At 43.2% G+C, this 14849-nt stretch overlaps 1 protein-coding gene across 3 annotated transcripts in view; it reads right to left on the minus strand.

The window, feature by feature from the left end:
• The window catches only part of pde4d (phosphodiesterase 4D, cAMP-specific), a 642699-nt gene that overhangs the window by 206309 nt on the left and 421541 nt on the right, over positions 1 to 14849 (minus strand). The window contains exon 1 of one of the 3 annotated variants that reach the window (XM_067986372.1): positions 13921 to 14372. The exons of 1 other annotated variant lie outside the window; for it this stretch is intronic. In XM_067986372.1, coding sequence (XP_067842473.1) covers positions 13921 to 13988 — 68 coding nt within the window. In that variant the 5' untranslated portion in view covers positions 13989 to 14372. Of the gene's footprint in view, positions 1 to 13920; positions 14373 to 14849 lie in introns of those variants that run through there. One more of the 3 variants, XM_067986358.1, reaches the window with a different exon arrangement.

Genomic DNA, 14849 nt, shown 5'->3' on the forward strand with positions numbered 1-14849 from the left:
CTGGTTTTTATGACCTTAAGCTAAATTGAACAGATTGTTGAGATAACAAACAAATGAACCATGGAGCTGGCAATCGAGAAAAACTTCCAGCCACAATAATTGACCTCATAATGATCTTACGCCCTATTTTCAACACTTCCTCACAGGAAGTCCTTGAGCAATGGTCTTAAGAGGACAGCCCTAGGTAGCAGTGAAACATTACAACCATGCTCCATACTGGGTATGCTAGTGTAGTGATTATGTTACTGGATTTGCAATTCAGAGAACAGGAGTTTAAATCCCACCATGGGAATTTGAGAACTTCAATTAAAAAAAAAAGTCTGGAAATGAAAAGCTGGTTTCAGTAAAAGTAACCATGAAGCTGTCGGATTAGGGAAGGAAACCTGTTGTCCTTACCTATTTTGACCTACATGTGACTCCAGTCCCACACCAACTTGGTTGACTCTTAACTGCCTTCCCAAATGACCCAGCAAGCCACTCAGTTGTCACGAGAATGAAAATCGGGAGAGATGTACAATGGGTGGCTGATCCGATATCACCTGTTTTACACTATCACCCCAAGTCAAAATTACCCCAGGGAGTCAAGGCTATGTGTAGTCTTCAGGTGAAGCGGGGTAACAGGCATGAGGCAAAGTGCAGAGATGTAATTCATTCCCCATTTTAAAATCACACATTCCATCCTTATTTTTATTTCTATGTCCATTTAGAATGAAAACTGCCTATGTAAACTTGTCACACTGTAATTACGCTCTCCTGCCAGTGGTGGCACCACAGTTGACATGAAGTAGGCACACACGCAAAGTTTTTAATATATTGCAAGTTAATTTCCCACGGTGTTGCATATGGCAAGTCAGAGGCTATTGTATCTTTCTTACATATCTTTGCTGCCTTTATGTTGCCATTTCTCCCTTTCACCAGGAATTTCCTTGGGGCTTCTCCCACTATGTTACCGTTCCTTCGGCGGAACTGTCGCCAAAGTTACAGGAGCAGAGCAGAAGCCCCGAGGAAATTCCCGGTGTTTGTCTCTCCTCTAATTCTGTCTCTCTCTTTATCTTCTTTTCTGCTTCTCTCCGCTTAACTTCTTTTTTTGCTCTTCTCTCCATCTTTTTCATATGTTCTCGATGGCTCCTTTCTCATCCCCTCTCCCATGCACATATTCCGTCCCAGCCCTTGACTCCCATCATGTTCCCTCCCCCTTCACCTTCATACTACCGATTCCCCTTCCTACCAATTTCTTTAAAAATGGTTAAACTTTATTTTGAACATCAGAAATTTCCCTTCCTCTCTTACATTTCCCTTCAGTCTTCTTGATTCTAGAATGTCAGCTCGACTCAGTGATAGCATTCTCACTGCTCAGTTCAAATGTTTGTGGGTTCAAGTACTACTGCAGGACTTAAAAATATAATCTAACCTGAAAATTTAGTGCAATGCCGAAAGAGTGTTACGTTGTCAAGAGGTGCCATTTTTCCAATAAGACGTTGAACTAAAGCTTCATCTGCCTGTTCAGATGGACATAAAAGATCCCATGGCACTATTCAAAGATCAAAGAGCTCTCTTTGGATCCTGGTCGACATTCATCTCTCAACAAACTGATCTAATTTGCTATCTGGAAAACAGCTGTCAGGTTTGTCGGCAAATTAATAGTGACAATGCTTCAAATGTAATTCAAAGGCTGTAAAGTGCTCTGGGATGTGAAATGTGCAATATAAATCCAGGGTTCTTATTTTAAAGAATACAGTACTAGTTGCTGTAGCCCTTTTTCACAACTCAAACACCTCATCCATGGGATCATCCTGGTAAACGTGCATTGCACTCTCTTCCAGGGCTTTTATATGCTTCCAACAGTGAGGAATCCAAGACTGCACGCAGTATTCCAGATGTAGCCTAATCATTATTTTCTACAGATTTATCGTGAGCTGTGCTTTTGTATTCAATTCATCTCAATATATACACAAAAATACCATTTGCCTTCTTAATGGCTTTTCTTACCTGACCATCCACTTTTAAGGATTAACAAGGGAGCGTAGAATCAGTATTATCATTAGAGGAGCAAATGGGGTTATTAGAACATGGAATATTTTGCCACAGGTGGCTAATGATACAGAGACTATAATGTCACTTAAAAGGGAATGGTGAATATGTGGGAAGGAAGAATATTTTAAAAAATGCAGAGAAAAGGGATGGAAATGGACTTAGAGTAGATAACTCAAATTAAAGAGATAGCCCCAGGTCAGGCTCAATGGGTCAAAAGGCCTCCATCTGTGCTGTAATTTCTACAATCCTACGTCTGTCAGGAAATAGTGAGTGAAACTAGGTCTTTTTTCATAAAAATTCCATTAAATGTATAAATTAGTCAAACTGACATGAATTATTTCCTAGGGCTTGTAGTGGATATCGCTCTGGACGCCAGGATGGGTCAGTTACCATCTCTATATTGCTCACCAATGTATTAGTTAGGCACAAGACAGTGTTGCTTCCCAATCTATCTGGGTCCTGATGCTTTCACAAAATATCTCAGTCAGGTGCAATTAACTATTCTCTTCATTTAAGTCAGGCAAAATTTCTGCATATTGCAACAGTAAGAAAACTCCATCCCTGAACAGCACGAACATTTCCTAGCTCTGGAAGAGTTTGAGTGTTGGTGGCATGGTGTGAATCCGGGAGGCCTGCTGGAGAATCCTCTGGATCTCTTCTGCCACCTGACCCTTCAATATTTCCACTAATCAATAAAACTCACTTTGTGGTTAGAAGCCCTTTATTTCCTGTACCTTTTATTGACCTTCCCAGTGTACTTCAAACTCTTCCTCCTCTAAAAAGTATAGTTCCTCAAAATCAACCACCAACCTCTTCACTGACCCCATACAAAAAAGTCATCTCAATAATTATAAGGTAGAGCACTGCATGGAAAACCATCTTATTTCTTACACACTTGCTGCTTAAGTAGCATGAATCGTTATTGTAGTATCACGTGTAACACTAATGCTTTGCAGTCCATTCATGGGGGAAGATTTCCTCTATGAGCTGCATATAACAAAATCATTAACATGTCCTTCATAAACATGTTTATGGTTTTCTTACACATAGTACACAAAGGACATATTTTTTCATACATTTCATTATTCTACACTTTTATGAATGTTATTTTTACTTTCCTAAAAATGTTTCTTTAAATTTCCTGATTTGAAATGAGTTGGCTAATTTCAAACCCTTTCTTAGTGGACTTGACTGACAAGAAATTTCACCCTGACATACCATAAGAATGGCTCAGCTGGAAAGTAGAAAGGAAAACTTCCAATGGTATACAATCTATTTCTCTTACTTCAAGTTGCTAAATTAAAATGATCTGATAATTCCATTTTTTAGCACTAAATTTCTATGTTATTTAATTGCATTACTACAAAATTTAAATAATTTTTTAGAGCAAAAGAAATGACAAATTATCAGGAGCAGTCTGCAATTGGGATTGCTTTACTAACTACGTAGTTACAGCATGTTGCTGCAGAAAGGTAGACGATTCTTCATTCTGCAACTGGTCCATGTACATTTGAAGCAGATGCCCAAAATTGAAAAGCTGCTTTGTTTCTCAGCACTTACCTTGGTGATCACAAAAATATAAACATATAACAACGAAAGAAAAAAAAACCTGGAAATAAGTTAAAGGCTGTAATTCAATTTTGATATGTTAGCTTGGCTTAGTGGTAGCAGGCCTGTACCCGACTCAGAAGGTTGTGGTTCACGTTCTGTTCAATGCAGTACTGAGGGTGTGCTGCAATTGCTGGCCTTTGTATGAGATATAGAATCACACAGCACAGGAGGTGATTATTCGGCCAATCGTGCCTGTGCCGACTCTTTGAAAGAGCTGTCCAATTAGTCCCACTCCCTTGCTCTTTCGCCAAAGCCCTGCAAATTTTTCCTTTTCAAGTATTTATCCAATTCCCTTTTGAAAGTTACTACTGAATCTACTTCCACCACTCTTTCAGGCAGTGCATTCGAGATCATAACCGCTCGCTGCCTTAAAAAAAGGTCTCATCTCCCCTCTAGTTCTTTTGCCAACTGATGTTAAAATCAAGGACCCATCTGCCTGTTCAGATCCTATTAAAGATCCTATGGAACTGTTTGAAGAGTAAGGAATTCTCCTGGTGTACTGGCCAACAATCTTCCATCAATCAATACCACCAAAAACTGGTCATTCATTTCACTGCTCTTTGTGGGACCTTGCCACATCAAAATGGATCCTACATTTTCCTATGTAACAGTAAATGCACTACAAAGCAATTCATTGTGTATTGCAGTTTAAGATGTTACATGCCACATAGGAAATTAGCCCACAAGTTAGGCAGGCACAGCACAACTTCCAAAACGGAGTGAAATTTGACTGAAGTGAAGGATGCAGCTGAAGTAGCATGGAAAGAGGTAACTGGTGGGATGCCTCAGGGGCTGTTATTGTTTACAATGACAAAAATGAATTGGAAATGTGAACAGAAACATAACCAGTACCAAACAAAAAGCAAAAAAAACTGCAGAACTGGAAATCTGAAACAAAAACAGAAAATGCTGGTAACATTCAGGAGGTCAGGCATCAGCTGTGGAGAGAACAGGTGTGTTAACTTTTTGGATGTGGACTCTTTTGCACATCTGAAACGTTAACTCAAAACTAATACCAAACTGGAAACAACCAAAAAAAGGCTGATCAAATAACAAAGGACCTGGATAGACTAGGCTGATGGGCTGATGAGTGGCAGATGACATTTAATGTGGACCAATGAAAAATTCAGAGATTGGGAAAGGGAAATACATAGTGGCAAACGTAAGTTAAATGATATTCTTCTACAGGATACAACATGGGAAAGGGATTTAAGAGTACTGGAGGATACATCGCAGAAGCCGTCAGCACAGTGTGCAGCAGCAGGAAAGAGAGTAAAAAGAATCTTGGGCTTTTTGGCCAGGGGAATACAGCACAAATCTCAGAAACTTAGAAACATACAAAATAGGAGCAGGAGTAGGCCATTCGGCCCTTCGAGCCTGCTCCGCCATTCAAGTGAATATAAGCCAAATCGGCCCAATCTCTCCTGATATGACAGTCCTGCCATCCCAGGGATCAGTCCGGTGAACCTTCGCTGCACTCCCTCTAAGGCAAGTATATCCTTTCTTAGATAAAGAGACCAAAACTGCACACAATACACCAAGGCCCTGTATAACTGCAGTAAGACATCCTTGCTCCTGTACTCATACCCTCTTGCAATGAAGGCCAACATACCATTTGCCTTCCTAACTGCTTGCTGCACCTGCAGGTTTGCTTTTTGTGACTGGTGTACAAGGACACCCAGGTCCTTTTGTACATCAACATTCCCCAATCTATCACCATTTAAATAACATTCTGCCTTTCTGTTTTGCCTTCTGAAGTGGATAACTTCACATTTATCCACATTATGCTGCATCTGCCATGTATTTGCCCACTCACTCAACTTCTCTAAATCGCCTTGAAGCCTCTTTGCATCCTCCTCACAATTCACGACCCCACCTAGTTTTGTGTCATGAGAAAACTTGGAAGTATTACATTTGGTTTCCTCATCCAAATCATTGATATATATTGTGAATAGCTGGGGCCCAAGCACTGATCCCTGCGGTACCCCACTAGTCACCGCCCGCCACCCGAAAAAGACCCATTTATTCCTACTCTCTATTTCCTGTCTGTTAAGCAATTTTCAATCCATGCCAGTATATTACCCCCAATCCCATGTGCTTTAATTTTGCACACGAACCTCTTATGTGGGACTTTATCAAAGGCCTTCTGAAAATCCAAATAAACCACATCCACTGGTTCTCCCTTATCTATTCTACCAGTCGCATCCTCAAAAAACTCCAGTAGGTTTGTCAAACATTATTTCCCTTTCATAAGTTTGCAGATGACACCAAGATTGGTGGCATTGTGGACAGTGAAGAAGGTTATCCAGGATTGCAACGGGATCTTGATAAATTGGGCCAGTGGGCCGATGAATGGCAGAGACTTGGAAATATATCGCCGTTCCTTCATTGTCGCTGGGTCAAAATCCTGGAACTCCCTTCCTAACAGCACTGTGGGAGAACCGTCACCACACGGACTGAGCGGTTCAAGAAGGCGGCTCACCACCACCTTCTCAAGGGCAATTAGGGATGGGCAATAAATGCCGGCCTTGCCAGCGACGCCCACATCCCGTGAACTAATAAAAAAAATTTAAAAAATTTAGATAAATGTGAGGTGAGGTTATAGAACAAAGAGATCTAGGAGTACAGGTTCATAGCTCCTTGAAAGTGGAGTCACAGGAGGATAGGGTGGTGAAGAAGGCATTCAGCATGCTTGGTTTCATTGGTCAGAACATTGAATACAGGAGTTGAGATGTCTTGTTGAAGTTGTACAAGACATTAGTAAGGCCACACTTGGAATACTGTGTACAGTTCTGGTCAACCTATTATAGAAAGGATATTATTAAACTAGAAAGAGTGCAGAAAAGATTTACTAGGATGCTACCGGGACTTGATGGTTTGACTTATAGGGAGAGGTTGGATAGACTGAGACTTTTTTCCCTGGAGAGTAGGAGGTTTAGGGGTGATCTTATAGAAGTCTATAAAATAATGAGGGGCATAGATAAGGTCGATAGTCAAAATCTTTTCCCAAAGGTAGGGGAGTCTATAACGAGGGGGCATAGATTTAAGGTGAGAGGGGAGAGATACAAAAGGGTCCAGAGGGGCAATTTTTTCACTCAAAGGGTGGTGAGTGTCTGGAACGAGCTGCCAGAGGCAGTAGTAGAGGCGGGTACAATTTTGTCTTTTAAAAAGCATTTGGACAGTGACATGGGTAAGATAGGTATAGAGGGATATGGGCCAAGTGCAGGCAATTGGGACTAGCTTAGTGGTATAAACTGGGCGACATGGACATGTTGGGCCGAAGGGCCTGTTTCCATGTTGTAAACTTCTATGATTCTATGAATCCATGTTGACTTTGTCTAATCCCGTTGATATTTTCTAAGTGTCCTGTTATCACATCCTTTATAATAGACTCTAGCATTTTCCCTACCTATTGATGTTAGGCTAACCGGTCTGTAGTTCCCTGTTTTCTCTCTCTCTTCTTTTTTAAATAGTGGGGTTACATTTGTCACCCTCGATCTGCAGGGACTGTTCCATAATCTATAGAATTTTGGAAGATGACAACTAATGCATCCACTATTTCCATGGCTACCTCTTTTAGTACTCTGGGATGCAGATTATCAGGTCCTGGGGATTTATCAGCTTTCAGTCCCATTAATTTCTCCAGCACTATTTTTTTACTCATACTAATTTCCTTTAATTCCTCCTTCTCACCAGTCCCTTGGTTCCCTAGCATTTCTGGGAAGTTATTTGTGTCCTCTTCCGTGAAGACAGAACCAAAGTATTTGTTTAATTGCTCTGCCATTTCCTTGTTCCCCATTATAAATTTGCCCGTTTCTGATTGTAAGGGACCTACATTTGTCTTCACTAACCATTTTCTTTTTACATACTTGTAGAAGCTTTTACAGTCCACTTTTATATTCCTTGCAAGTTTATTCTCATTCTCTATTTTTCCCCTCTTAATCAATCTCTTGGTCTTTTTTTGCTGAATTCTAAACTGTTCCCAATCCTCAGGCTTGCTACTTTTTCTGGCAACTTTATATGACACCTCTTTGTATCTAATTTCTTTTGTTAGCCATGATTGGCCCGCATTTCCTATTGTGTTTTTGTGCCAGAAAGGAATGGATAACTGTTGCAATTTATGCATTTGTTCCTTAAATGTTAGCCATTGCCTATCCACCGTCATGCCTTTTAATGAAGCTTCCCAATCTATCATAGCCAACTCACTCCTCATACCTTCGTAGTTTCTTTTGTTTAGATTTAGGACCCTAGTTTTGGATTGGACTACTTCACTTTCCATCTTAATGAAGAATTCTATCATGTTATGGTCACTCTTCCCCAAAGGACTCCGCACAACAAGATTGTTAATTAAACCCTTCTCATTGCACAATACCCAATCCAGGATAGCCTGTTCCCTGGTTGGCTTCTCAACATACTGGTCCAAAAAACCATCTCGTACACACTCCATGAATTCATCCTCCGCAGTATTATGGCTAATTTGGTTTGGCCAGTCTATTTGCAGATTACAGTCACCCATGATTACTGTAGTATCCTTGTTACATGCATCTCTAATTTCCTGTTTGATCCCATCCCCTATATTATCACTACTGTTTGGAGGCCTATAGACAACTCCCACTAGTGTTTTCTGCCCCTTGGTACTTCTTAACTCCACCCAGGCTGATTCTACATCTTGATTTTCTGAGCCAATATCCTTTCTCACTGTTGCTCTGATTTCATCCTTTACTAACAACGCCACCCCACCTCCTTTTCCTTTTTGCCTGTCCTTCCTAAATATTGAATACCCTTGGATATTCAGCTCCCAGCCTTGGTCATCCTGCAGCCATGTTTGTGTAATCACAATTATATCATATCCATTTACATCTATTTGCGCTGTTAATTCGTCTACCTTATTAAAAATATTTTGTGCAATCAGATACAGTGCTTCAGGAAGTGATTTGAGTTTGTACAGAGTGATGGTCCAGCCCCAGCTGGAGTACTATGTACAATTCTGGTCACCATATTATGAGAATGACATGCAGGCATTGGAGAGGGTGCAACTAAAATTATTTACTGCTGGGATTAAGCACCTGAGTTATGAAGTGAGGTTGCAGAAGCTGGGAATGTTTACACTGGAGAAGGCTCATGGGTGAACTTACTGAAGTACACAAAATCTTAATAATTATAGACAAGTTGAACATCAATATGTTTAACATAGTCACAGATTCGACAAGAGAGCACAGAATTAAACTTAGAAGAGGGAGGGTGAACAGACAGTTAAGTTGTAATTACTTTACGGAGAGGGCGGTGCATGTATGGAATGAAACGGACTGCCAAGCAAGGCGGCGGGAGCTGAACAAATCAGAAAATTCAAGAGCAAATTTGATAAGTACCTCGTGACAATTTGATAGAGATATGAGAGATATCATGGCATATGATGTTTCCTAGACACTGGACCAGCCAGATGGAACACAATAGTCCTTTCAGATCCTGTACATTCCTGTGTTACAAATGGATAGCCAGGTGGTGAAGGATAGATTACTAGAGCCCGGTCCTTAGTTGCTTCCAAGCCTTTATCACAGAGATCAACACAACCCACACCCAAAACAAGCTCTCTTATAAAAGGATACAAGAGAGTTCCCAATTGGTACGCACCACCTGAATATAATTAACACTAATTGACATAAATCACAATTAACATTGTGTTCCTGACTAACATGAAATGATGCTAAATAATGCAAGTTATTTCCTTTTTTGAAATTCCAACAGTAATAAGCTAATCAAGCTTTATATTTCTGGTTTATGAGGTCATCAGAACCCCAGATCAAATTCAGACCTTGTAACTCATTTCTAGGATCAGGGGTGTCACAATACATTATATAAAAAACAATTCTCATAATGCTGCATGGTATTTCATTGAGCTATGCAGAGCAGGGAAATCCCAAATCTGATTGCTGGTCTGTAATGGGTTAACTGATCTCAGCGAGGGCGGTGGGATTGGGGCATTAGTGTCACTGAGCAAGTGAAGGAGGGGAAAAAAGAAATTCCGACTCCTGGATTCCTATTCCTGATTTTTGCTGTGAAGTGTTTATGTGTGGACATCAGGCGTGGACAGGGCTGGGCTCAGCTCTAATACACTGCTTGGTAAATAGGTTGCTGTTGCTCATTTTTTATTCATTCCTGGGATGTGGGAATCACTGGCAAGGCCAGCATTTACTGCACATCCCTGATTGCCCTTGAGGAGGTAGCGGTGAGCCGCCATCTTGAACCACTGCAGTCCATGTGGTGAAGGTTCTCCCACAGTGCTGTTAGGTAGGGAGTTCCAGGATTTTGACCCAGCGACGATGAAGGAACGGCGATATATTTCCAAGTCGGGATGGTGTGTGACTTGGAGGGGAACATGCAGGTGGTGTTGTTCCCATGTGCCTGCTGCCCTTGTCCTTCTAGGTGGTAGAGGTCGCGGGTTTGGGAGGTGCTGTCAAAGAAGCCTTGGCGAGTTGCTACAGTGCATCTTGTAGATGGCACACACTGCAGCCAAGGTGCGCTGGGGGTGGAGGGAGCGAATGTTTAGGGTGGTGGATGGGTGCCAATCAAGTAGGCTGCTTTGTCCTGGGTGGTGTTGAGCTTCGAGTGTTGGGTTGGAGCTGCACTCATCCAGGCAAGTGGAGAGTATTCCATCACACTCCTGACATGCGCCATGTAGGTGGTGGAAAGGCTTTGGGGAGTCAGGAGGTGAGTCACTCGGCACAGAATACCCAGCCTCTGACCTGCTCTTTACTGGACCAGCCATATAAATATTTATTTATATGGCTGGTCCAGTAAAGTTTCTGGTCAATGGTGGCCCCCAGGATGTTGATGGTGGGGGATTCGGCGATGGCAATGCCGTTGAATGTCAAAGGGAGGTGGTTAGACTCTCTCTTGTTGGAGATGGATCATTGCCTGACACTTGTCTGTTGCAAATGTTACTTGCCACTTATCAGCCCAAGCCTGGATGTTGTCCAGGTCTTGCTGCATGCGGGCATGGACTGCTTCATTATCTGAGGGGTTGCGATTGGAACTGAACACTGTGCAATCATCAGCGAACATCCCCATTTCTGACCTTATGATGGAGGGAAGGTCATTGATGAAGCAGCTGAAGATGGTTGGGCCTTGGACACTGAGGAACTCCTGCAGCAATGTCCTGGGGCTGAGATGATTGGCCTCCAACAACCACTACCAACTTCCTTTGTGCTAGGTATGACTCCAGTTACTGGAGAGTTTTCCTCCTGATTCCCATTGACTTCAATTTTACCAAGGCTCCTTGGTGCCACACTCAGTCAAATGCTGCCTTTGATGTCAAGGGCAGACACTCTCACCTCACCTCTGGAATTCAGCTCTTTTGTCCATGTTTGGACCAAGGCTGTAATGAGGTCTGGAGCCGAGTGGTCCTGGCGGAACCCAAACTGAGCATCGGTGAGCAGGTTATTGGTGAGTGAGTGCCGCTTGATAGCACTGTCGATGACACCTTCCATCACTTTGCTGATGATTGAGAGTAGACTGATGGGGCGGTAATTGGCCGGATTGGATTTGTCCTGCTTTTTGTGGACAGGACGTACCTGGGCAATTTTTCACATTGTCGGGTAGATGCCAGTGCTGTCGCTGTACCGGAACAGTTTGGCTAGAGGCGCGGCTAGTTCTGGAGCACGAGTCTTCAGCACTACAGCCGGGATGTTGTCGGGGCCCATAGCCTTTGATGCACTCAGCCGTTTCTTGATATCACATGGAGTGACTCGCATTGACTGGAGATTGGCATTTGTGATGGTGCGGATCTTGGCAGGAGGCCGAGATGGATCATCCACTCGGCATTTCTGGCTGAAGATGGCTGTGAACACTTCAGCCTTGTCTTTTGCAGTCACGTGCTGAGCTCTGCCATCATTCAGGATGGGGATGTTTACAGAGCCTCCTCCTCCCATTAGTTGTTTAATTGTCCACCACCATTCACGGCTGGATGTGGCAGGACTGCAGAGCTTTGATTTGATCCATTGGCTGTGAGATCGCTTAGCTCTGTCTATAGCACACTGTTTCCGCTGTTTAGCATGCATGTAGTCCTGAGTTGTAGCTTCACCAGGTTGGCACCTCATTTTTAGGTACACCTGGTGCTGCTCCTGGCATGCTCTTCTACACTCCTCATTGAACCAGGGTTGATCCCCTGGCTTGTTGGTAATGATAGAGTACAGGATATGCCGGGCCATGAGGTTACAGATTGTGGTGGAATACAATTCTGCTGCTGCTGATAACCCACAGCGCCTCATGGATGCGAAGTTTTGAGCTGCTAGATCTGTTCTGCATCTATCCCATTTAGCATGGCAGTAGTGCCCCACAGCACGTTGGACGGTGTCCTCAGTGTGAAGACGGGACTTTGTCTCCACAAGGACTGTGCGGTGGTCACTCCTACCAATACTGTCATGTACAGATGCATCTGTGACAGGTAGACTGGTGAGGACGAGGTCAAGTATGTTTTTCCCTCGTGTTGGTTCGCTCAACACCAGCTGCAGTCTGGCAGCTATGTCCTTCAGGACTCAGCCAGCTCGGTCAGTAGTGGTGCTACCGAGCCACTCTTGGTGATGGACATTGAAGTCCCTCACCCAGAGTACATTCTGTGCCCTTGCTACCCTCAGTACTTCCTCCAAGTGGTGTTCAACATGGAGGAGGACTGATTCATCAGCTATGGGAAGGTGGTAGGTGGTAATCATTATCTATGCTTACACATGAAAATGCCCTGTTGGGCTACATATCTGAGGGGTGCCATTGCCTGTGGAACCATTCTCCACGCAGGCTTTACTGTGTGTGGTAGAGGAGGGAACAAAAAATATTCCCCATGAATACATCAATTTCTTCAGTATTGTTGTCAAGATCACTAATATCAATGCAAAAGAAATTCTGGCATTTACTGCTGTTAAAAATCTATGCCCTTGTTCAAATGAGCCGTCTGCAGCCCTGAAATGTGTCCTGGACATTTCAATTTGTACTGATTGTTGTACTTTATAGCATTAACACAATATGCAACATGTGAAAATAGCAATATGGCAACATATCAAAATTATCATAACTGCCGATACCTGTATGAATTTTCAGAAACATGCTACCTGGACAAGGCATCAATTAAGTACAAATGAATGAGCCTGAATTTAACTGCAAAAAGAACATTTATGAATGTCAAGAAACCAAATCTGACCCAATTGGGAAGATGAATGATCTCGAGCACATTACATAAACAGACATGATTAGATACATTGGCTAAAGCTCCAACTCTGTTAAAAAAAAGTGAGAACCAGATGGAATATTTTAAACTTTCTAAAACTGCTATTTTCTCTGCAATCTGTTTTTTTTGATGTTCTTAAGCATAATCTGTTTTGATATACTGGATTTTCTTCTCGCGCCGTTCAATACAATAAATATTAAACAAGAAGAAATTCCAATGATACTCTGCAATATTTTAACATTTTCCTTTAAAACAAACCTATCTCAGCGGAAGGGCTGCAAGCTGAAATGGAAATACTTGCAGCTTCGTTCAACTGCAAACAATTTTACAACACCAAGTTATAGTCCAGCAATTTTATTTTAAATTCACAAGCTTTCGGAGATTTTCTCCTTCCTCAGGCAAATGTGGAAGGAGAAAATCTCCGAAAGCTTGTGAATTTAAAATAAAATTGCTGGACTATAACTTGATGTGGAGATGCCGGTGATGGACTGGGGTTGACAATTGTAAACAATTTTACAACACCAAGTTATAGTCCAGCAATTTTATTTTAAATTCACAAGCTTTCGGAGATTTTCTCCTTCCTCAGGTAAATGTTTAACTTGGTGTTGTAAAATTGTTTACAATTGTCAACCCCAGTCCATCACCGGCATCTCCACATCGTTCAACTGCGGCAGGGTTGGACATGGGGTGGGGGGGTGGGGGACCTGTAAAGCACAACGAATTCTCAAATATTTGACATGGTTTCCCTCTCTCATTATCAATACTGGTTAAGAGATATTTTCTTTGCCTTGGAAAGAAACTGTCGATAGAAGCGACGGGGGTGGAGGACTGTTGAGAGGGGCTTCACGAACTTCTCAAAAAAACTACTCGGGACCAAAGCACTAACGTGAAGAGTGAATGAAGAGAACGAGGTGAATCTGGGAGCCCCGCGCATCCACGGACGGACGAATTCAAACCGGGAAACACGTCGGGTTTTCACGCCACTAAAAAAAAAACAGGAAATATTAGAGGGGAGAGAGGGGGGGGGGCGAGCTTTGAGGGAAAGAGACTTTACCCACCCAGGGCAATCGGAGGTCCGTAAGGAGCTGGTCGATCGCGACCGCGGTTTCATGACGATCTGGCTCATGGTGATCCCGCCAGGGTCCAAGGCGCCGGCTCGCTGTCGCCCCTCGGAACTCTTTACATTTTATTTCCTTGTCTGAACACCACGTCTCGGAAAGATGGCTCTGACCTCCCCTCTCCCCCTGACTTCTTTCTTCACACAACGCAGGATGACTCCAGCCTGAGCTGTTGGGAATGTGACAGCTCTCCCCTTGCCCGCCCAGGGAGCTGCAATCTTTCCTCCAGTCTATTCTGGGTCACCACTCGAGCCGGGCTGGTCTGCCCTTTTTGTTTGGAGGGGGAGCCGCCTGCTTCTCCCTATCGATGGGAGAAGCGCACATGTCCCGGGGACACCTCCGCCTTTGCATCGGCTTCAGTCCAAGTGAGTGCGCTCCGGCTGTCGGAAAAAAAAAAAGATCACATTCTCACTCAGCCGGGCTCGGTGGCCAAGTAGCTGAAGAATATGTAGCGATGGTTGGTTCAGCGCGATGTACTGCCCGGACTCAGGCTCCTCGTTATTCCCGCCTCCTTTCAACTTCTTAATGATAACTCCAGGCGATGCAAACTCCAGCAGAGACAGATCTGCCCAGTCCCCAAACACATTCCCCTAATACCCCATCCCCTCCCCTTGACGGAAATAGCAGAGGAACATCAGCAGCGTTTACACAACAGCAGAAAACCCTTCTGAGGGAAGCAGAGTAATGAGTGTTTACAACAATCCCACGCCAACATTTCGGGGAATAGCTCAGAGCAAGTACGGGTGGAGTTAGTCATTCTCCACGCTCCTTGGGATTACCATACCCAGGGCAGTGGCGTGCACTTGCTTGTTTTCATCATACCGATGTGGGTTTTCTGGTTTATCCCATAAGTGAACTGAATAACCAAG

Source organism: Heptranchias perlo, chromosome 1 (genome assembly GCF_035084215.1).
Source record: "Heptranchias perlo isolate sHepPer1 chromosome 1, sHepPer1.hap1, whole genome shotgun sequence".
In the NCBI taxonomy this organism is placed as follows: Eukaryota; Metazoa; Chordata; class Chondrichthyes; order Hexanchiformes; family Hexanchidae; genus Heptranchias; species Heptranchias perlo.